General features: G+C 46.0%; 1 protein-coding gene across 1 annotated transcript in view; it reads right to left on the minus strand.

Annotated features, from left to right (window-relative positions):
- Positions 1 to 5224: 5224 nt before the first annotated feature.
- Positions 5225 to 23619, minus strand: part of LOC140393890 (peroxisome proliferator-activated receptor delta-like) — a 127938-nt gene continuing 109543 nt past the window's right edge. Inside the window, exons 6-7 of the mRNA XM_072480487.1 lie at positions 21611 to 22058; positions 5225 to 11485 (exon numbers count right to left, since the gene is read on the minus strand). Of these exons, the coding sequence (XP_072336588.1) occupies positions 11238 to 11485; positions 21611 to 22058 (696 nt within the window). The 3' untranslated portion in view covers positions 5225 to 11237. The remainder of the gene's footprint in view (positions 11486 to 21610; positions 22059 to 23619) is intronic.

The raw sequence follows: 23619 nt of genomic DNA on the forward strand, positions 1-23619 counted from the left end.
CGTATAGCGACACCCGATGCTCTTCCCCCCCCGCGGACCACCCCCTCCATTTATTAGACTCCCTCAGTGATATGGCCAAGGGTTCGATCGCCAATGCAAACAGGGGGGACAAAGGGCACCCCTGCCTCGTTCCTCGGTACAGCCGAAAGTACTCCGACCTCCGCCGGTTTGTCACCACACTCGCCACCGGGGCGCTGTAAAGGAGCTTAACCCAACTAATAAACCCTCCCCCGAACCCAAACCTGCACAACACCTCCCAGAGGTACTCCCACTCAAGTCGGTCAAAGGCCTTTTCCGCATCCATGGCTGCCACTATCTCCGCCTCTCCCTCCTCCGATGGCATCATTATCACGTTTAAGAGCCGCCGCACATTCGTATTTAATTGCATGCCCTTTACAAATCCCGTCTGGTCCTCATGTATCACCCCCGGGACAGTCCTCAATCCTCGTGGCCATTTAGGAGCGAAATTGGCCTGTACGATCCACATTGCAGTGGGTCCTTGTCTCGCTTCAGGATCAAGGAAATTGTCGCTTCCGACATTGTCGGGGGCAGGGTCCCCTCCTCTCTTGCCTCGTTAAAGGTCCTCACTAGTAGCGGGGCCAACAGGTCCACATACTTTCTATAGAACTCCACCGGGAACCCGTCTGGCCCCGGGGCCTTCCCCGCCTGCATGCTCCCCAAACCCTTACTCAGCTCCTCCAACCCGATTGGTGCCCCCAAACCAGCCACCTCTTGCTCCTCCACCCTCGGGAACCGCAGTTGGTCCAGGAATCTTCCCATCCCCTCTTCTCCCCCTGGGGGCTGGGAACTGTATAGCTCTTCGTAGAAGGCCTTGAATATCTTATTTATTTCCATTGCACTCTGGACCATAGCTCCCCCACCATCTTTGACTCCCCCTATTTCCCTCGCTGCCGCCCTCTTACGGAGTTGGTGTGCCAGCATCCGACTGGCCTTTTCCCCGTACTCGTAGGTCACCCCCTGCGCCTTCCTCCACTGTGCCCCCGCCTTCCCCGTGGTCAACAGGTCAAACTCCGTCTGGAGCCGTCGCCTATCCCCAAGTAATCTTTCCTCCGGGGCCTCTGAGTATCTCCTGTCCACTCGCAAAATCTCCCCCACTAACCTCTCCCTTTCCCTGCCCTCTGTCTTCTCCCTATGAGCCCTGATGGAGATTAGCTCTCCCCTGATCACCGCCTCCCATACCACACCCACTCGCACCTCCCCGTTGTCGTTGGCCTCCAAGTACCTTTCAATACACCCCCTTACCTTACCACACACCACCTCATCTGCCAACAGTCCCACATCCAACCGCCACAGCGGGCGTTGGTCCCTCTCCTCTCCCAGCCCCACTTCCACCCAGTGCGGGGCATGGTCCGACACGGCTATGGCCGAATACTCCGTCCCCTCCACCCTCGGGATGAGCGCCCTGCCAAGCACAAAGAAGTCTATCCGGGAGTATGCCTTGTGCACGTGAGAGAAGAAAGAAAATTCCCTGGCCTGCGGTCTTGCGAACCTCCATGGGTCCACTCCCCCCATCTGGTCCATAAACCCCCTGAGCACCCTGGCCGCCGCCGGCCTCTTTCCCATCCTTGATCTGGTCTGTGTTGAAGTCCCCTCCCGTTATCAGTCCTCCTACCTCCAGGTCCGGGATGCGCCCCAACATGCGCTTCATAAATCCAGCACCATCCCAGTTCAGGGCATATACATTTACCAACACCACCCATGTCCCTTGCAACCTGCCACTCACCATCACGTATCTCCCTCTATTGTCCGCTACGATAGTCTTGGCCTCAAATGACACGTTTTCCCACCAGAATTGCCACCCCTCTGTTTTTCACGTCCAGTCCCGAGTGAAATACCTGTCCTACCCATCCCCTTCTAAATCTAACCTGGTCCGCCACCTTCAGGTGTGTCTCTTGGAGCATAGCCACGTCTGCCTTCAGTCCCTTCAAGTGCGCGAACACTCAAGCCCTCTTCACCGGTCCGTTCAGGCCCCTCACGTTCCACGTTATCAGCCGGATTGGAGGGGCTCTCACCCCCCCCCCCCCCACGCCCCGCCGACTAGCCATCTCCTTTTCTGGGCCAGCCCGGCCCTAGTAAAGCCCAAAGATCCCCTTTTAGCACACAAACCCCGCATATCCACCTACACCCCAAAGAACTCTCATTTCGAGTGAAAGTCCCGTCCCTTCCCTTGTCCAAATATATACCACATTGGCTCCTTTAATCTCTACACCCGCGCGCAGTGATACAAAAAAGAAGAAAATACAGTCATGAGGTTACATCGGCACATGGCCATTCCTCAATTTGTCAGTTCTGCCACAGTCCTTCTGCTTTTGCAAACTCCTCCACTGCTTCCGCCGTTCCAAAATAAAAGTCCCTGAGCTTGTAAGTCACCCTCAGCTTCGCTGGATATACAATGCCGCACCGCACCTTGCTAATGTACAGTGCCCTCTTCACCCGGTTGAAGGCAGCCCGCCTCCTTGCCAGCTCCACCGTAAAGTCCTGATATACACGTATACCAGCTCCAGCCCACTGCACCACCCGCTTCTGCTTGGCCCAGCTCAGGACCTTCTCCTTCACCCTGTACCTACGGAAGCACAGAGTCACTGCCCTTGGCGGCTCACTCGCCTTTGGTATAGGCCTCCACGACCGATGAGCCCGATCCAGTTCATATCGGGAGGGATCCTCCCCCTCCCCCAATAATTTTGCCAGCATCGCGGCAAAGTACTCAGTCGGCTTCGGTCCTTCAACTCCTTCGGGCAGCCCCACAATCCTCAAATTCTGTCGCCTGGATCTGTTTTCCAGGTCTTCCATTTCTCCTCGCAGATCCTTGTTAGTATCCATCACCTTCCGCATCTCTTTCCCCATCGAGGCAAGTTGATCACCATGCTGCAATAACGTCTCCTCCACTTCCTTCAGCGCCTCCCCTTGCTCTCGCACCTCCGCCACTGCGCTCGCCACCTCCGTCCTCACCGGGGAAACCGCCTCCTCCACCAGCACACTCAAAACCTTCCTCATCTCCTTCCTCACCGTCTCCATGCATTTCGCAATCTGTGCCAACTGCTTTTCAAATTCCGCAGCCATCACCTTAGTTATTTCTTCAGCCGTAAGCAGTGCGGCCTTCCCTGGTGCTCCAGCCTCCATTTTTCCTGGTGACCCCGCGGTGACCTTTCCACTCCCCGACGGACCTTCAGCTGGTTTTTTTTCCGGCCGTTTTCTTGCTCACCCTCGACATTCTTCCTTGTTCCTTTTTTCCTCCTGTGCCTCCTCCGTGCCTTCTCCCTTCTTCTGCCGCCTCCGCGGACCCTGGGACCGGGCTTAAAGCCCCGAAAATGCCGTTGCCGACCGGGAGCCCTCCATTGTGCGGCCGCCTCCTGCCCGCCCTCACCGGAAGCTTACGGAGCTATTTTGGAAGAGGAAAAGGCACCACTGGCAGGGATCAAAGCAAAGTGGGAGGAAGAGTTGGGAGAGGATATGGAGGAGGGGGTTCTTGTGTGAGGTGCTCCGGAGAGTGAATGCCTCCACCTCGTGCGCGTGGTTGGGGCTGATACAGCTGAAGGTGGTATACAGAGCACACCTCACGAGGGCGAGGATGAGCCGATTCTTTGAAAGAGTAGAAGATGTGTGTGAATGTTGCGGGGCGGGGGGGTGGGGGCTAATCCCGTTCATGTGTTGATCCTGTCCAAAGCTAGAGGATTACTGGAAGGAGGTTTTTAGGGTAATTTCTAAAGTGGTGCACATGAAACTGGACTCGGGCCCCCGGGAGGCCATATTCGGGGTGTCGGACCAACCAGGGTTGGAAATGGGTGCGGAGGCAGATGTTGTAGCCTTCGCCTCGTTGATCGCCCGAAGGCGGATCCTGATAGGTTGGAGAGCAACCTCTCCACCCTGTGTCCTGGCCTGGCGGGGGACCTGTTGGAATTCTTGACTCTTGAGAAGGTTAAGTTTGTACTGAGGGGAAGGATGGAGGGGTTCCACAATTCAAGGGCATTATTAATTTTGTACTTTCAAGAACTGGATAACATCCAACATTAGTTGGGGTGTGTGGGAGGGTTGGGGGGAGGGAGGTGGTGTGTGTTAATGGCGACTATGGGTGATCCCTAATTCCTTTTTGTCATTTGTTTGTGTGAACATGCGGGCTGTTTGGGGTTTGGTGGGAGGATGGGATCATTGTTATTGATATGGGGTTTGACATATTTGTTACTGATTATTGTTTATTGTTGGTGGGTGAAAATGTGGGAGAAAATGTGGAAAAGGAGAATTTAAAAAAATATATTTTTTTAAAAAATGTAACTTTATAGGTTTCCCTCGGAAAAATATCCCTTCAGGATATGAGTATGTGAGTAGTTTGAAATATAGAGTCAGAGTCTTACAACACTGAAAGAAGCCCTTTGGTCCATTGTTTCTGTGCCGGTCACCAAACGCCTATCTCTTCTAAACCCATTTTCTAGCACTTGGTCCGTAGCTTTGTAAGCTATGGCGTTTCAAGTGCTCATCTAAATGCTTCTTAAATGTTGCAGGTTCACATCTCCATCACCCTTTCAGGCAGTGAGTTTCAAATTCCCAACCTCTGGGTGAAAAGGTTTTTCCTCAAACCCTCTCTAAATCTATTTAAATTTCTTTCTATCTACCCTATCTCCCTCATAATTTTGTACACTGCGATGAGGCCCCCCTCAGTCTCCTCTACTCTAAGGAGAATAGCCCCAGCCTCGCTTAAAAGCTGAAACGTTCCAGCCCAAGCTGGTAAATCTCCTCTGCAACCTTTCTAGTGACATACTGTGATGTGTAGCATGCTTGAGAGGAACAGGGCAATTGAACTCTTGGTTTCCAAAGCTTTCCACCACTGAGGATTTCCCCAACTCATGTCTGGGTATGTTGTAGACTAATTGATAGAGATCTATTGCTAAGAAATGCTGCCACCTCCCCATCCTCTTGCATCAGTCAGGCACGTCTATAATCTATTACTGCTTCTTCGTCCCCAGGATCGAGGATGACTTTCTTCCACTCTGACATTGAATACCTAGGTGACTAAAACGTCCAATGCTGGACCCGCACACTCTGCCTCTTATAGCCTATTAAATCAGCAGTAAGCCGACAGTTTTGATTTCTACTCCCTAACCACCCAGTTCCACAAGCCACAGTGAGCCAAAATATTCTTCATGATAACTGATGTTTTTTCGAGGTTGCTCTTTCCAGTAAAATCATTTACACCAGTTCATACAACAGAAACTTGCAACTGCTTCTTTTATTCTGGATTAATTTTTATTTCAATTGCCTGGTCTTTTGAGGTAAGAGGCTTCAAGAAATATTTTTAACATTAGGCACAGGACAAGCAAACCCAACTTATCCCACAAGTCACAGCGCCATTTATTATCGTCACATGTTACAGAAAGCCACCTTGTATTTTCTCTGTGTTTCTAAGTTTTTTGTTGTTGGCCCCATTAAACCTGAACTACTGATTTACATTAGCTGAGGCTCCCTTCAGAAATTTAATTTTCAATAGAAACCTCAACCTGTAAGGAACAACTTTAGGGTGGAAAAATAATTGGGTAAATTGGTTAATACGGCTGAGTTAAAGGTGTATTCCACTGAACAATGGAATAAATTTGAGAATTGGCCTTGAATGATTGATATCTGCAGAATTACAGCAAAAGGCATTACATATGGGCTGTCCTTAATAGTAACTTTTAGTAACATCTTTGCCACTGAATGCTTTGTAGAAGTCATGAATGATGCCACAAAAATACCATATTTCAAGTTAAAAATATGCAGTTTTCACATATTTAATTGTTCCAGCTTTTACTTTGAAATTTATTGCATGCTTCTTAGGGCATAATACACAACCTACATACAGTATCAAAAAAATCTTACTGTCCTGAGATGTGACAAAAATGATGCCCATGTCTTCTTCAAGACATCAGTATAATTAGAACATGAATGGATGAATAAAGCACCTTGCATGTCTCGGTACCAACCCTATTTGTTTTGTTCAACCATATGAAATCCTTTCCTATGGAAGTAACACCTAAATTTGTGCCTAACCTCTGAACATAGAATATACACATACCTTGTAAGAGATATGGTCACAGTATCTATGTAAACAAAGGATCTTTGCCTGGGATAAAATAAACAAATCAAATTGTGGTATTGAAATATTTCAAATAAATGGCACAGTGCTTTAAAGTCCTGAGTAGACACTTGTGTCTGTGTTTCCTGTATGTACTATATTGAAGACATGGTGAACGAAACATCCCACCTATTCACATGTCTGTGCAGATCTAAAAACAGGGAAAAGTGCAAATGTACAATTACCTGTCCATGGGACAAGTAGAATTTGTCATGTATAGTACTCTGATTAAGATAAAACCTCAAAGTATAGAGATAGAATTACAAGTGTTGGTCTCCATCGAGAGATAAAAGGACAACTATTTAAATTGTGCAACTGAAATCCCATCTGTTGGTTTTGGAAAAAATGAATTATATGTAGATGACAAGTGATGCATTTTCAGCTTTGTGGCCAGCAATTTATTCCCGTTTTGTAGTGTTTCAATGGTAGATTTAGCTAGCAAGGAGTGTATAATAACCGGAGCAGGAAACTCCTGGTGCAAGTAAATGATTGGAGGTAACTCATCAGTTTTATGAGCATATTGGAGGAAAATGCCTAGGTCCCCTCATCTCTGATAAAATAATGTTCAGCTGCTAGTAAGATGGTACAGTTGCAGACAATATCTGACTACATCGATAAGGCGACTTTAACTCATCTTCCACCTCAACTACTACTAGAGTTTGGTTGGTTACGAACAGTTTTTAAACATTTCTGGGTTCCAACATAAAACACATCCTTACACTGGAGTTTTTAAGAAGCTCTTTTAGTACAAAAATACTATCAGTGCAAACAGCACAACGTTAGAACCACATTGACCAGGTAGTGCATAGCCTATATAACAAAAGTAATGAAAGGAAATAATCTTATTAACAAAATAACACAATAACCAGAGGCATTCTGTTTTGGTGACAAAAAAGACAATCTTAAACAAGACATAGTCTAGAAAAATACATGTTAGTTTAGCAAAACATACATGATAAAGCTTATTTATTGCATCTTCCACAGATAGAATACCCTAATACTAAACACAAATGATTTCAAAAGATTATAACTATTGGGTTCAAAAACTAATAAAATTGATATTTATATTTAAATTAGTATTAGAGTCCATTAGACTAAAAACTTAAATCCATTTCCCAGTTGCCTTTTGCAATCATTGCATTCGGCTTTTCACATATGTAAAAAAAAAATCTAAGACAGTTGGTGGAAGATCTTTTTCAGTTTAAGAATGTAACAGACAATTCAAAGACAAATACAGTTGGTAATGCACCTGGAGGGCACTAACGCACTAATAACACCATTAGAGTCTGAAGCAAATAGTCAAAAAGTGCATAAATCAATTTCAGACTTTTTTTTAATGTTCTTCATTTTCTTCTGCCTTGCTATCAGTTATGGTTATTTGTTGCCAACAAGTGATATTCAATAAATATGCTTGACATCGTAAAGGAAGTCACACAATATGTGATATTGGGATGGTAAATACCGACCTCACATGAATAAATCACCCTAGATTTCTTTAGAATGTCACATCTGAAATCTATCAGGATCATCACTGGCAATTAAATAGCTGAGGAAAACCACACATTTATTCAGTATTCCCTTGTGAATTTAACTGGGTACAATCCCTTCCAGATAAATTATGTAAAGGCTTGAGAATAGCTGTCACATCAACAATCATTACAGTTTATTCACTATGTAGGCTTCATCATTTCTACCAATCAACAAGCTCTCCTGTGTTATCCTACTTAAGCTCACCAAAAAGGAAGTTTCCTGTTTGCTTATTCAAGTGCTTATTTTGCTCAACACTGAATCACCAAGTAAACTAATTAGTGATTTAAAAAAAACCCTGAATGTCACTTAAAGATTTTTTTAAACTATCAGCTTTCTGTATTCACAGTAATTATTTTACCAATGAGAATCTGCATTCAGATTTTCCAGCAATCTACCTGCAGAATCTGTTAGTGTTGAGCATGAATTATCTATATTTTGTGGTAAAGCCCTGAAAATAATTTGCTATGCAAACAGTATGGGTATCCGCTGATGTAAAGTAAGCAGTTTTATAAATATATATATGTATGCACACACATACATATATATCATCTGGCCAGTCTAATGGAAAATGGCAATTGACAATAACGTCCAGTCTTGAGAGGAGAAATCCATCATTGCACTATTGTTGCACACTACATACTTGGATACCCCTGCAAATGTCATGGATGGTGGTGCAATTATCGATACTCATTGCTTATTTCCTCTTGCTACCTATTTTACTGCTCAGTGAAGTTGGTCCCACGCATTATAAATCATCATAAGGACACTTTTCCTACATCTCTGTGCTTTATATAGTGAATAGCAATGTAGACCAAAAAACCATCAGGTCCAATCTTCAAATTGTCAAATTTTGATCCATAGCCCTCCTGTAAAGCAGCTTGGTACATTTTGTTATGTTAAAGGTGTTGTATAATGTATGCAAGTTGTTGTTCTGAAGTGAAGATTTTGGCAATCGCAAGTGGAGTACATTGGCAACTCGTCCCAGCAATATCAGGGGTAAAGTTCATAAAGTAATTCCCACTCCTAATATTCAGTCAACACTCCTGTTGCAGGATCACATGTGGACAATAAGTTAGGAGAGGATGGGCCTCAGCTTCGATCCATCCTCTATAGCCAAACTGTTGCAGTCACGGCTCATATGAAACAATTGGCCACTTTCGCAAGGTAGTGGAGGGCACCCAATTGGAACTATACCCCAAGCAAGGAGTGACTATCTTTAGGAGAGGACTAGATCACTGGCAAGGGAGGAAAACATTTCAAACAAAAAATTCTCACAGCATCAAGAGGAAAATAGATTTAAAAATCACAAAAAGAACTGTTTTAAAAAACAAAGAGGATAGCTATTTGAAACAGTAGCAAAACTCGTTCTGGGTTCAGGTTCCATGATTTAATCACGTATCAATATTACAAAATCCCCTGTAATTGCCCTTCCCATTTTTAAGCTCCAGAACTGGTACTTGTCAATCTTCATTCTGTCCTGCAGCACATTCCATTGGTCAATCAATCAGTTTCTGTTCACGCTATGCTACGCAATAACTAAACTAAGCCAATTCCAGCAGGCATCCCCAACTCAGAGCATCACCAGGCTACATCAGAAACTTCCCCAAATTCCCTTCAAGACACCCAACAATATACTAATTTTAAAATTATAGCAGTCAAGTCAAAACTACACTGGATGCAAAATATAATCATGTAAATGTAATACTGCATATTTGTGTACTTATGGAAGAATTTCCACCTGTGGCTTAACCTACATTACTTACTGGATGACACATAGACTATCCAGTATGCAATGTTAAATTTGCATTGAACTAAATTTAGTATGGGCTATGTTTGGAGGTGTAAACCTTTCTGGTCATGCAGATGGAAAACAAAATGCTGAATGCCAGAAATTTCAAATAAAACCAGAAAATGCAAAGCAGGGTCACTTTTGTCTGAAAAGTAGATGATGACACCAAGGGACCCACAAGAGAATTTTTTTTCTCTTCAAATGTTGATAAGCCTGCTGAGTATTTCCAATGTCATCAGTTTCTGAATATAACAGTTTTGTACTGATATACAGCATTATCAGTGCTGTAGCTGAGGTTGGTACCTGCCAGCGAATCACAAACCAATTTGCTTGGAGTCACTCTTCTACTGCTCTTGTTTTGCCCCTTCTACCAATTGTTGAAACACTCCTTTGTTAAAATGGCTACTAGAGAATAAAATTCCAGATATTCCCTGTCTATCGGAATTCAGTACTCAAAGGGAAAAATAGTGAACACAGACATGCAAAAATCTTTTCTGAAAATTGCTACAACATAGAAATGGGAGAAAGGCAACAAATAAATATGGATTTTTCCTGTCTTCCATTGAGAAGCAAAACAGAACACAGTAGTACTGGTAGGACATATCAATTCCCCATGGGGATACCAAATTAACAATTTTCAATGTTAAGGGAAAACACAGATTTGGCAATTAAGATCCAACCAAAGATTTCATTACTAATTAGAAAAACATTAAAGCTTCCATTTATGGTAATATTTCACTCTTTAACAGAGCTTATGGCTATATTATTTTTCTTAAAAGGTCATCAATTATGTAAATGGAGAGCCTCATTAAAGATTCCTCACTCATCCCAATGAACCTACTCAGGTGATTTTTACCACAGCAAGGAAGGAATGCTCCTATAAACAGTCCAGAACTATAGGCATAGTACAAATACCCTTGGAACAAATGTAAACACAGTCTGTAAAATGTTAGGCAATGGGGCAGATTCCCCCAATCCTACATTCCAATCACCAACAGGGAATTTATAAATGTGTCCTCAATAGAGTTTGGGAAGCGGGTATGACTACCAGATAAGAAATGTGAAAGAAGTGGCCTGAAAAACTTGAATGAAATTCTTCACTAAAGAAAGAATTGCATTTATGTAAGCATTTCATCATATTTCATGAAACCTCTCAAAGCATTTAACAGAAAGCTTTTTTGAAAGGTGGTTAATTACGAACTCCAAAAATGCCACAAAATGAAGTAAATGGCTAGCCCTGTAAATTTATGCACATTTCTGAACTAAATACTTCTTGCAGCATGTTCATTTTTACTATGGATTGTTATATAGTATAAGCCACATTCATTGTAGCAGGTCATATAATTTCCATACCCTCTAATTACATTAGAATTAAGACCAGCAAAATGGACGTATATATTGGGCTCAGCATGAATTAGTACCATTGGAAAGTTCTGCAAAATTTTCTTTCTGGCCAAGGTTGCATCTACCAATTGGAGGTTTTAGTACTGTAACCAAAATCACAAATTACAACACAAAATTATTTATTGTAGTAAGTCAGTAGTGTTGTAAATTAATATGCTGTCCTACAATTTTCAGCTTTAATCATTATGGTTGTGTTCTGCTGACTTCAAATGAGTCAGCTGCAACCAGCCAAATGAAGAACAGAAAATTCAGAAACGGAGTGTCTAGTTACAGATACTTTATGTATCCTTGCGCACTTGCGCAGTGCTATTTTGGTGAGAGTTCAATGGAGCCATGTTAGTTTTGTTTAGGGGGTGCGAAATAAAGCTGTATACTGAATGTGCAAGTTTGTCAATACATGTCCTTGTAGATCTCCTGTAACAATGGATGTAATGAAGTATCTGCTTCAGTTTTCTTAATCTTCTGGACAAGCTGTGCATTCTCAGTCACTAGCTGGCGCAGATCAGCCATTTTCTGGAGGAGCTTTGGGAAGAGGTATTGAGAGTCTGGATGGTTAGTTTGCAAGTGCAGGCTCAAGGCTTGGAGAATACTGTCTTGCATCTCTTCAATTTGCTTCACACTCATCAGCCCAGGACGGTCTACATTAAAATAAAAATAATTGTTAAGGACCAATTTGTCAGCATTTTTCTGATCTGGACTGATTTGTTCAGTGGTGCTCAATTTTTTATTCATTTCCTCGCACATGTTCCTTATTGGCAAACATTCAACTAAATCCAGGAAAAGGTAGTAGAGCCAGAGGAAACGTCAACCTGGATTTGAGGCCATCTTCCTGATGCTGGAAATTAAAGCACCCTAGCCAGAAACTGGAGCTGCAGCGGACACAAACTGACTGTATTGTACATCTTATATTTGCTTGCCTTTGATGGTAGTGCTGCAATATGAACAAGGCGGGACTAATGCCATGGAGATTAAAATCATGCTAGGGTGGTGTTTTCTGAGACAATAGTGAATCTAAGCTGCAACAGATTGTATTGCTGAAGTCTGCCATATTTAAAGATCCTAAGTAGGCCGACTCTTGGAATTCCTGTCCATGTGAGAAATAGTACTTTTATTTCATTTCCCAATACAGAATGTTATTTTAATCCCATGATGCCAGTGGATGCTGGGTAAGTTCGCCAAAGTCGGTTTAAAACTGGCTTCGGCGCATGCAGTTTGGTCACGCTCCTTGTGGGCATATTTCTGACTCCTAGCGGGACATGGATGAATCCCGCAAGGCATGAAGGCTTTCGGGAAAACCTCGAGAGGGCTCTCCCGGCATTCACCGGCCGCATCACGCTTGAGGGAGAGCGCAACGCGGCCGGTGGATTGTGCCTATAGAGGATAAAAGCAAGGAAGTGATGCTACACCTCTACAAATCATTGGTCAGACCACATTTGGAATATTGTGTTCAGTTCTGGCACCTTATTTAAGGAAAGATCTTAAAACCCTAGAAAGAGTGCAGAGGAGATTTACTAGAATGATGCCAGGAATTAAGAATTTTAGATACAAGGAAAGATTAGAGATCTTAAAACCCTAGAAAGAGTGTAGAGGAGATTTACTAGAATGATGCCAGGAATTAAGAATTTTAGATACAAGGAAAGATTAGAGAAATTGGGCTTGTTCTCCTTCGAGCAGAGAAGATCAAGAGGTAACCTTATTGAGGTGGTCAAAATTATGAACAATTTTGACAGGGTAAAGAGGGATATTGTTTCCACCAGTTGGTATGTCAGTGACTGGGGTAACAATTTCAAGATGGTCAGCAAGAGAGCTAGGATTGAGATGAGGAGAAACCTCTTTACTCAGAGAGTTGTTGGGCTTGGGAATGCACTACCTGGGAGGTGGTGGAGGCGGATTACATTGGAGGTTTCAAAAGAGAGCTGGATATATATTTGAAAGTGATTAATTTAGAGGGCTACAGAGATAGGGCTGTGGAATGGGACTAGCTAGGTAGTTCTTTCGGAAGCTGGTGCAGACACAATGGGCCTAATGGCCCCATTCTGTGTTGTAAGTCTATGATTCTGATGGTTAGGCCATGCCCGATAACTCTGATTGAATTTTTTGAAGAGCTAATTGAAGTACTGGACAGACAAAAGTTTATGGATGTGCAGAAGGCATCTGACAAAGTTCCTCATAAGATAATGTACTATTAACTAAAATTGAAGCTCATGTAAATTAAGGAATATTATTCCTGAATATGAAATTGGTTGAGTGACAGGAGACAGAGACTTGGGAAAATAAGCCAATACTCCAATTGACAGATTGAATAGTGCTGTCCGACAAGGACCAGTGCAAGAGCCTCAACTATTTACTATTTATTGCCAACTGATGATTATGGACTAGAATGCCAGATATTCAAATTTGCCAATGGTAGACACAAAGAAACGTGGCATTGTAAGCAATATAGATGGAAGCATAAACGTACGAAGAGACATTGACAGATTAAATGAACAGCATAACTGTACCAAATGGATTTTAATGTAGGCAAAGATGAAGTCATTCACTTCAGACCTGAAAAGGATAAAACAGGGTATTTTCTAAAGGATGAAAAGCTAAAATCAGTGGAGGTCCAAAGATATTTGGGGAGCCATGTACATAATTATTCAAATGAAATTAACTGGTACAGAAAATAATGAAAAAGGCATATGTAATTCTTTCCTTTAGAAGGCCCTGGTTAGATCAAACCTGGATCACTGTGAGCAGTTTGACATCATGGGCGAAATTCTCCGGTATCGGCGCGATGTCCACCGACCGGCGCCAAAACGGCGCAAATCAGTCGGGTATCGCGCCGCCCCAAAGGTGCGGAATCCTCCGCATCTTGGGGGGCCCAGCCCTAACCTTGAGGGGCTAGGCCCGCGCCGGACTGATTTCCACCCCGCCAGCTGGCGGAAAAGGCCTTTGGTGCTCCGCCAGCTGGCGCAGAAATGACATTGCCGGGTGGTGCATGCGCGGGAGCGTTAGCGGCCGCTCACGGCATCCCCGCGCATGCGCTGGGGAGGGAGTCTCTTCTGCCTCCGCCATGGTGGAGTCTGTGGCGAAGGTGGAAGGAAAAGAGTGCCCCCACGGCACAGGCCCGCCCGCGGATCGGTGGGCCCCAATCGCAGGCCAGGCCACTGTGGGGGCACCCCCCGGGGCCAGATCGCCCCCCCCAGAACCCCGGAGCCCGTCCACGCCGCCTTGTCTCGCCCGTAAGAGAGGTGGTTTAATCCACGCTGGCGGGACAGGCATCCTAGCAGCGGGACGTCGGCCAACCGGCGCGCCGCGATTCCCGCCCCCACCGAATCTCCGGTGCCGGAGAATTCGGTAACCGGCGGGGGCGGGATTCACGCCAGCCCCCGGCGATTCTCCGACCCGGCGGGGGTTCGGAGAATCTCGCCCCATATCATGGGAACGATATGCTGGCTTGGAGGGCGTGCGGTGCGGCACAGATTTATCAGAATGGTACCTGGGTACTAAGATTATGAGGAAATTACATAAACTAAGGTTATATTCGCTGGAATTCACAGCACTGAGGAATGATTTGTTTTATGTTTGCAAGATATTAGTGGGAACGGTCAGGGTAGACAGAAATAAATTATTTCTGTTGGCTGAAGATTAGAACCAGGGGCGGGATTCTCCGGTATCCGGCAGGCGGGCAGTACCGGTAACAAAGACTGGCGTGAACCACTCCGGCATCGGGCCGCCCGGAAGGTGCGGAATCCTCCGCACCGTTGGGGCCTAGGCCGGCGCTGGAGTGATTGGCGCCGCGCCAACCGGCGGATAAGGGCCTCCGCCGGCCGGCGCGAGTTGGCACATGCGCAGGAGCACCAGCGTGTTCCCAGAACCGCTGCCATGATTCCTGCACCTGCGCAGTGGGTTTCTTCTCCGCGCTGGCCATGGCGGAGCTTTACAGCAGCCGGCGGTGAGGGAAAGAGCGCCCCCACGGCACAGGCCCGCCTGCAAATCGGTGGTGGGCCCTGATCGCGGGCCGGGACACCGTGGGGACCCCCCCCGGGGCCAGATCCCCCCCCCCCCCCCCAACCCCGAGGACGCCGCAGGCCGCCCACAGAGCTAGGTCCCGCCGGTACAGACCTTGTGTGATTTACGCCAGCGGGACAGGCCGAAAACGGGCAGCCGCTCGGCCCATCGCGGAGCGGAGAATCACCGGGGGGGAGCTGCCAATGGCCCCCTGACCGGCGCGACGCGATTCCCGCCCCCACCAAAAAAACAGTGGCGGAGAATTCGACAGCCGGCGTCGGGGCAGGATTCATGCCGCAGATTAAATGAACAGCATAACTGTACCAAATGGATTTTAATGTCAGCAAAGGTGAGGTCATTCACTTCAGACCTTCAAACAGAATCAAACACAAAAGAATAGCTTTGCGCAGGTGAAGGTGACACGTCCTGAGTGAGAATTGGAACTTGGTAATTTGGTGCAGTGGGGAAATCAGGAAAGGTAAGTGGTAAATGTAATTTTGCTGTTTTTCAGTTAAAAGTGCAGTGTGTAGCTTAGTGTCTGATTGGCTGAAGCTGCCCCTACCCTAACTGCTGAGAGGCAGTTATCTGTCAGTCACCTGAAGCCTGCTTAGTGGCACAAGGGTGTACATTGTATTCTTCTGTTTGAAGCTTAAGTAGTGTGAGTCACCCTGGTTAGCTGAGTTCTGTATAAAAGACAGACAGAAAGTGCAATCAGTAAGCTTTGCACAGGTGAAGGAGAGACATCCTGAGTGAGTGAGACACATCGAGAGTGGGAATTGGAACTTGGTAATTTGGTTCAGTGAGGTAATTCGGTGCAGAGTGGGAGGAGGTGCTTTTCCCCTACTGTTTTGTTCTCTTTCTTCTGGTCTGTAACTGTTAATCTGCAGGGAGAGAACCAGAGAGCATCCTGGGAAGGTAAGTGATTTATATTTTAGTTTTATTACCTTTTCAAATTGCGTGTGTGTGTGTGGGGGGGGGGGGGGGGGCTGTAAGTGACATCACAGTAAAGCTGTGACCTGATTGGCTGGTTGGGAATCTGTTAAATTTGAAAAAAAATAAAAATATTGCAAACAAAAATCTAATTCATCAACCAGATAGTGGCGTAACTAAACCTGAGGGCAGAGATCGGTATTTAGCATTTAATTTTACAGTAAAAATCATTTAGCGTCAGGGCCATATAGTTAATTGTAACTCAATCCAACAATAATTCAAGTATTTATTTTTAATTAATTAACTAGTGCTTAAATGTCACTCAGCGGGGTGCAGTGCTCCAACTGTGCGATGTGGCAGATCTGTGACGCTTCCAGCGTCCGGTCGACTACATCTGCAGTAAGTGTAACCAATGGCAGCTCCTCACAGACCACGAGGTTTGGTTGGAGCAGCAATTGGACGCACTTAAGAGCATGCAGGTGGCGGAAAGCGTCATAGATAGGAGTTATAGAGATGTGGTTACACCCAAGGTGCAGGCAGAGAGATGGGTGACCACCAGAAGGGGCAGGCAGTCAGTGCAGGAAACCCCTGTGTTTGTCCTCCTCTCGAACAGGTATACCGCTTTGGATACTGTTGGGGGAATAGCCTATCAGGGGAAAACAGCAGCAGCCAGAGCAGTGGCAACACGGCTGGCTCTGATGTTCAGCAGGGAGGATTAAAGCACAATAGTCACAAGGGACTCGATAGTCAGGGGCACAGATAGGCGCTTCTGTGGACGTGAAAGAGACTCCAGGATGGTATGTTGCTTCCCTGGTGCCAGGGTTCAGGATGTCTCCGAACGGGTAGCGGGCATCCTGAAGGGGGAGGGCAAACAGGCAGTGGTCGTTGTACATATTGGCACTGACGACATAGGTAGGAAGGGGCATGAGGTCCTGCAGCAGGAGTTCAGGGAGCTAGGCAGAAAGTTAAAAGCCAGGATCTCTAGGGTTGTAATCTCGGGATTACTCCCTGTGCCACGTGCCAGTGAGGCTAGAAATAGGAAGATAGAGCAGCTAAACACGTGGCTAAGCAGCTGGTGTAGGAGGGAGGGTTTCCGTTATCTGGACCACTGGGAGCTCTTCCCGGGCAGGTGTGACCTGTATATGAAGGACGGGTTGCATCTAAACTGGAGAGGCATAAATATCCTGGCCGCGAGGTTTGCTCGTGTCACACGGGAGGGTATAAACTAGTATGGCAGGGGGGTGGGTATGGAGCAATAGGTCAGAAGGTGAAAAAATTGAGAGAGAACTAGGGAATAGGGACAATATGGCTATGAGGAAGAGCAGACAGGGAGATGTTGCTGAAAACAGCGGGACTGGTGGCCTGAAGTGCATATGTTTTAATGCAAGAAGTATAACAGGTAAGGCAGATGAACTTAGAGCTTGGATTAGTACTTGGAACTATGATGTTGTTGCCATTACAGAGACCTGGTTGAGGAAAGGACAGGATTGGCAGCTAAACGTTCCAGGATTTAGATGTTTCAGGCGAGATAGAGGGGGATGTAAAAGGGGTGGAGGAGTTGCGCTACTCGTTAGGGAGAATATCACAGCTGTACTGCAGGAGGACACCTCAGAGGGCAGCAAGGCTATATGGGTAGAGATCAGGAATAAGAAGGGTGCAGTCACAATGTTGGGGGTTTACTACAGGCCACCCTTCAGCCAGCGGGAGATAGAGGAGCAGATAGGTAGACAGATTTTGGAAAGGAGTAAAAACAACAGGGTTGTTGTGATGGGAGACTTTAACTTCCCCAATATTGACTGGGATTCACTTAGTTCTAGAGGCTTGGACGGGGCAGAGTTTGTAAGGAGCAACCAGGAAGGCTTCTTAAAACAATATGTCGATAATCCAACTAGGGAGGGGGCTATACTGGACCTGATATTGGGGAATGAGCCTGGCCAGGTGGTAGAAGTTTCAGTCGGGGAGCATTTCGGGAATAGTGACCACAATTCAGTAAGTTTTAAAGTGCTGGTGCACAAGGATAAGAGTGGTCCTAGGGTGAATGTGCTAAATTGGGGGAAGGCTAATTATAACAATATTAGGCAGGAACTGATGAACCTAGATTGGGGGCGGATGTTTGAGGGTAAATCAACATCTGACATGTGGGAGGCTTTCAAATGTCAGTTGAAAGGAATTCAGGACCGGCATGCTCCTATGCGGAAGAAGGATAAATACGGCAAATTTTGGGAACCTTGGATAACGAGAGATATTGTAGGCCTCGTCAAAAAGAAAAAGTAGGCATTTGTCAGGGCTAGAAGGCTGAGAACAGACGAAGCCTGTGGAATATAAGGAAAGTAGGAAGGAACTTAAGCAAGGAGTCTCGAGGGCTAAAAGGGAATTCCTGGGGAGGCTAGAGTTCCCGAAGGTAAATGAGGAGCTGGTGGAAGCCGTGGGGGGCCCGATTGGGCTTGGGGAGGTGATAGATGGACTGGGGGCGATGCAATCGGGCAAAGCCCCGGGACCTGATGGATTCCCAGTGGAATTTTAAAAGAAGTTTTCTGGGTACTGGGGCCGCTCCTGGTTAAGACTTTTAACGTGTCCAAGGAGCTGGGAGTACTCACTCCAACGTTATCACAGGCATCAATTTCTCTCATCCTGAAGCGTGACAAGGATCCGGAGAGCTGTGGATCGTACAGGCCAATCTCCCTCTTGAATGTAGATGCCAAATTATTGGCAAAGATCCTGGCCACTCGAATAGAGGATTGTGTCCCGGAGATAATTGGGGAGGTTCAGACGGGATTTGTAAAGAGCAGGCACCTGACATCCAACATGAGACGGCTTCTTAATGTAATTATGATGCCAGTTGAGGGCGCGAGGCTGAGGTGGTAGTTGTCATGGACGCGGAGAAGGCCTTTGACCGTAGTGCAGTGAAGTATTTAAGGGATATTTTTGGGAGGTTTGGGCAGGGATTTGTGGAGTGGGTCTGGCTGTTGTACCAGGCCCCAATGGCAAATGTAAGAACTAACCGAGTTCAGTCAAAATGCTTTAGTCTTTGTCGGGGGACAAGGCAGGGATGCCCGCTCTCCCCATTACTGTTTGCCATGGCTATGGAGCCCTTAGCAATGGCTCTGAGAGCAGCGGATACCTGGCGGGGGGGTCTCTCTCCCGGTGTGGGGAGCGGGGGGAGGGGATGACCGAAATCATGGAAGTATTGGGAGAATTTGGGCGATTTTCAGGCTAGAAGTTAAATATGGGAAAGAGCGACAAATTAAACATGGGAAAGAGTGAGATGTTCGTGATTCAGGCAAGGGGGCAGGAAAGGAGGCTGAAGGAGCTACTTTTTAAAGTGGTTGGGAAGAGCTTTAGGTATCTGGGGGTTCAAGTGGCCAAGGACATGCTCCCACTGACGCTGGCGGGGAAGGTTCAGACGGTGAAGATGACGGTCCTTCCGAGACTGCTTTTATTCTTTCAGTGTCTCCCGATTTTTGTGCCAAAGGCTTTTTTCAGAAATAGGAATGTGGCAATATCGAGGTTTATATGGGCGGGTAAAACCCCGAGAGTAAAGAGGACACTCCTGGAACGGGCCTGCGGGGAAGGGGGATTGGCACTCCCGAGCTTTATTAACTATTACTGGGCTGCCAACATATTGATGGTCAGGAAGTGGGTAGTGGGGGAGGAGTCGGTCTGGGAGCAGATGAAGGCAGCATCCTGCAAAGATACGAGTCTGGAGGCTTTATTGACGGCGCCCCTGCAGTTCTCGCCGGCTCGGTACTCCACAAGTCCTGTGGTGGTGACAGCCCCGGGGGTGTGGGGGCAATGGAGGCAGCATATGAGACGTGAGGAGCCAATCACTGGTTTGTCCCGGGGGGGCTGGATGGGTGCTTTAAGGTATGGCAGCGGGCCGGGATTGAGAGGTTTGGGGATCTATTCATCCAGGAGGGCTTTCCGACCTTGGAGACATTAGAGGAGGAGTTTGATTTGCCGGGTGGGAACGGGTTTCGGTATCTTCAAGTGCGGGACTTTGTACGGAGACAGGTACAAAGCTTTCCTCGCCTCCCCCTGAGGGGACTACAGGATAAAGTGCTGTCAAAAACAGGGGTTAGAGGTGGGAAGATTTCGGACATATACAGGGAACTGTTAGAGTGGGAAGGGGCCCCTATCAGAGAGGTGAAGAGGAAGTGGGAAGAGGAGCTAGGAAGGGAGCTGGAAACTGAACTGTGGGAAAAAGCCTTGAAAAGGGTAAATGCATCCTCGTCCTGTGCTAGACGTAGCTTGATTCAGTTCAAGGTAGTCCACAGGGCCCACATGTCGGTAGCTCGGATGAGTAGGTTCTTCGAGGAGGTGGAGCACAGATGTGGGCGGTGTGGGGGTAGCCCGGCCACCCATGTTCATATGTTTTGGGCATGTCTGAAACTAAGGGAATTCTGGCAGGGATTTGCAGATGTTATGCCGGAAGTCCTGGAAGGTAGGGTAACTCCAAGACCAGAATTAGCAATATTTGGGGTGTCGGAAGACCCATGGGCAAAGGGGAGGGGAGGGGGGGAAGGCAGATATCCTGGCCTCCTCCTCCCTGGTGGCCCGGAGACGGATCTTGCTGAGATGGAGGGACTCGGAGCCCCCGAAATCAGGTGCGTGGGTCAGCGATATGGTAGACTTTCTCAGTCTGGAGAAAATCAAGTTCGATCTAAGAGGATCAATACAGGGATTCGCCCGGAGTTGGCAGCCGTTCATCTATTTCTTTAACAAAAACTGAACGTCAGCAGTAAGGGGGGGGGAAAGGGAAGGGGGGGGGGGGGGGAGGAAAATAGGAGGCATGGTAATGTTAAATAAGGACAGGGAATTTAGTAAACGGGTAATTGGGGATAGGGTGGGAGAAGTGGGGTACGTGGTTTATTGTTTGTTGCTATTTTCGGGGGTATTTTGTGCGTCGACCTGCGCGATTGTTTTAGAAATGTCAATATGTTAAATTGTGAAAATTATAAATGCTTCAATAAAATATTTTCTAAAAAAAAAAGAATTGAGTCCTTCGAATTCCCTACACCAAAGGTTTGTGGATGCTCAGTTGATGCGTATATTCAAGGATGAGATCAATTCATTTTGGAGCACTGAGGAAATAATGGGATTGGAGATATGGCAGGAAAGTGAGGTTTATGTACACAACCTTGGTAAATGATGGAGCAGGCTCAAATGGGTCTTATGGACAATTCTAATTTCTTATGATCTAAGAAACTGTTTCTAGTGGCCGAAATGTCAATAACCAGAGGGCATAGATTTCAGGTGATTGGCAAAAGAACGAGAGGCAACATGAGGAAACACGTGGGTAGCACAGTGGTTGGCACAGTTGCTTCACAGCTCCAGGGTCCCAGGTTCGATTCCCGGCTTGGGTCACTGTCTGTGCGGAGTCTGCACGTTCTCCCCAAGTCTGCATGGGTTTCCTCCGGGTGCTCCAGTTTCCTCCCACAGTCTAAAGTTGTGCAGGTTAGGTGGATTGGCCAGGCTAAATCTCCCTTAGTGTCCAAAAAGGTTCGGTGAGGTTACTGGGTTACGGGGATAGGGTGGAGTTGTGGGCTTGGATGTGGAGCTCGTTCCAAGGGCTGGTGCAGACTCGATGGGCCGAATTGCCTCCTTCCGCACTGTAAATTCTATGATTCTTTGTTTATGGAATTAATAATAGCTCTACCCAACCTTCAAAAGGAAATTGGCTAAATAGGAGAAGGACAAAAAGAAATTAGGAATATTGGGAAAGTGGGAGTGGCAATAACTGGATGACTCTTAGAAAGAACCACTGCAGACTTTACTATTCCATGATTCTATGAAATGAAGGGAGTCAGTGCTTGCACAGATAATCATGGTTATTTCCTTACCTCCACATAAAATAATGGCAGCCACAAAAAGAGCCAAGTCACTATCATCCAGTTCCAAGGCATTGAATTTCACTGCAAACTCAAATTTGGGTTCCATAATTTCACTAAATGGTTTGCGTAGGCTCCTCAAGAATTCCCGAGTCACAAATCCATTTCCATTAGCCACGAGAAGACCATCCTTATTCATAATTGATGCCAACATGGCAAAAATGGCTTCATGTACACCATATTTTAGTAATGTCACTTGGTCATTCAGATATAGCTTTAAGAATTCAGGGATGCACTTGGCAAATTCAGTGAGTTCTCGGACTGTTTCAACAGTTGTGCACTGGCAACGATGGAAGACATGAACCGCAATCTCTTTGTTTGGAATTCCATTTACCGATTGTTTCCAAACTAGATTTTTCTCAGCCTGCCAGAGAGTCTCCATGTCGTGAATAACAAAAGGCTACATTCAGGAGAGAAAATAGAAAAATTAGAATTTGCTCAGAGGACCAGATTTACTTTTATTACCATCCAAATAGTTGCAAGTACAACAGCCAAATTTCAGCTGTCTGAAGACTGGATTCATCTGAAAAAGTGGACATTTTTGGCATGGGCTGCTGGTCTAGTTTAAGGGTCTGCATCAATTTCAAAGACTTTATTAGTTTCAGGCACCTTATGAGTGGGATGTCCAAAATCCAGGAAAATCCAGAATCCGGCACAGTCTCGATCCCAAGGATGCCAGATTTTGGATATTGGAGCTGTAAACAAAATTGCCTAGACGTCTTAAAATATAAGGATATAACTGAAAGCACAGTCAAATATGAACGTTTTCTACAGTTCTAACGCAATCAATTAAGAAGTTAGGAATATAAAAATTGCCATTAAAGTTTGGAAATAGTAATGTCCCATTTTATTCAGCTAGCCAGGAGTGAGTGAGGGATCTACTGGCCAGTATAAACACTTACACTTTTAAATTTACTGTTGCCAACTTCACTTTCCTCATGGGGGAAATGCGGCATAGCTCTTGATGCAAATTGAAATTGATGGGAGACATGCCTCCTTAGGTTTCTACTCTCCCAATGCATGTGCTTTCTCAGTATCACAATCCTTGTGTTGCACTGCTTTTTGTCACAAATTAAGTCGCATGAATTGTGTGGCTCGATTGTGCATTATCTCACAGATTCACATGCATGCATGCCGCCTGAGTCACTTGTGCTCAGAGTCTCTTTTCTTTGCGTCTCTCTTTGATTTCCACTTTCTCTTAACTATATTTTCAAACTACATAATATTTTTTCACAAGGTCAAACGTGCTTCTGCAAAATGGACGCCAAGAGCGGCAAGGTGGCACAGTGGTTAGCACTGCTGCCTCACAGCGCCAGGGACCCGGGTATGATTCTGACCTTGGGTGAGTGTGAGGAGTTTGCACGTTCTCCCTGTGCCTGCGTGGGTTTCCTCCGGGTGTTCCAGTTTCCTCCCACAGTCCAAAGATGTGCAGGTTAGGTGGATTGGCCATGCTAAATTGCCGCTTAGTGTCCAAAGATGTGTAGGATTACAGAGATAGGGCGGGGGAGTGGGCCTAGACAGTCGGTCCGGACTCAATCGGCTGACTGGCCTCCTTCTGCACTGTAGGGATTCTATAGATTCTATGAACGGTGACCAATTATTTAGACAAAATTGTTAACATTTAATGAAAGAGATGGAGAAGCAGAGGGTTTTACTAAGTAAATTTCAGAGAGTACAACCCAGGCTTTTGACAGCTTCTGCTACTAATCATGTGATGATGGAGGTGAGGGTTGCATGTGAACATAAAGACTGGAATGGGGATAAAAGAAAATTACTGGGGATACTGGAATCTGAAACAAAACAGATATCTCAGCAGGTCTTGACAGCATCTGTGGAGAGAAAAAACAGCTAATGTTTCGAGTCTAGATGACTCTTTGACAATGGGGATGTTTAGCAAGAAAATTGCAACGGGTAGTATGGGGTGGAGGCACCTAAGGAATTTTAGTACAAGGGCAATGATT

Source organism: Scyliorhinus torazame, chromosome 17, assembly GCF_047496885.1.
Source record: "Scyliorhinus torazame isolate Kashiwa2021f chromosome 17, sScyTor2.1, whole genome shotgun sequence".
Taxonomy (NCBI): Eukaryota; Metazoa; Chordata; class Chondrichthyes; order Carcharhiniformes; family Scyliorhinidae; genus Scyliorhinus; species Scyliorhinus torazame.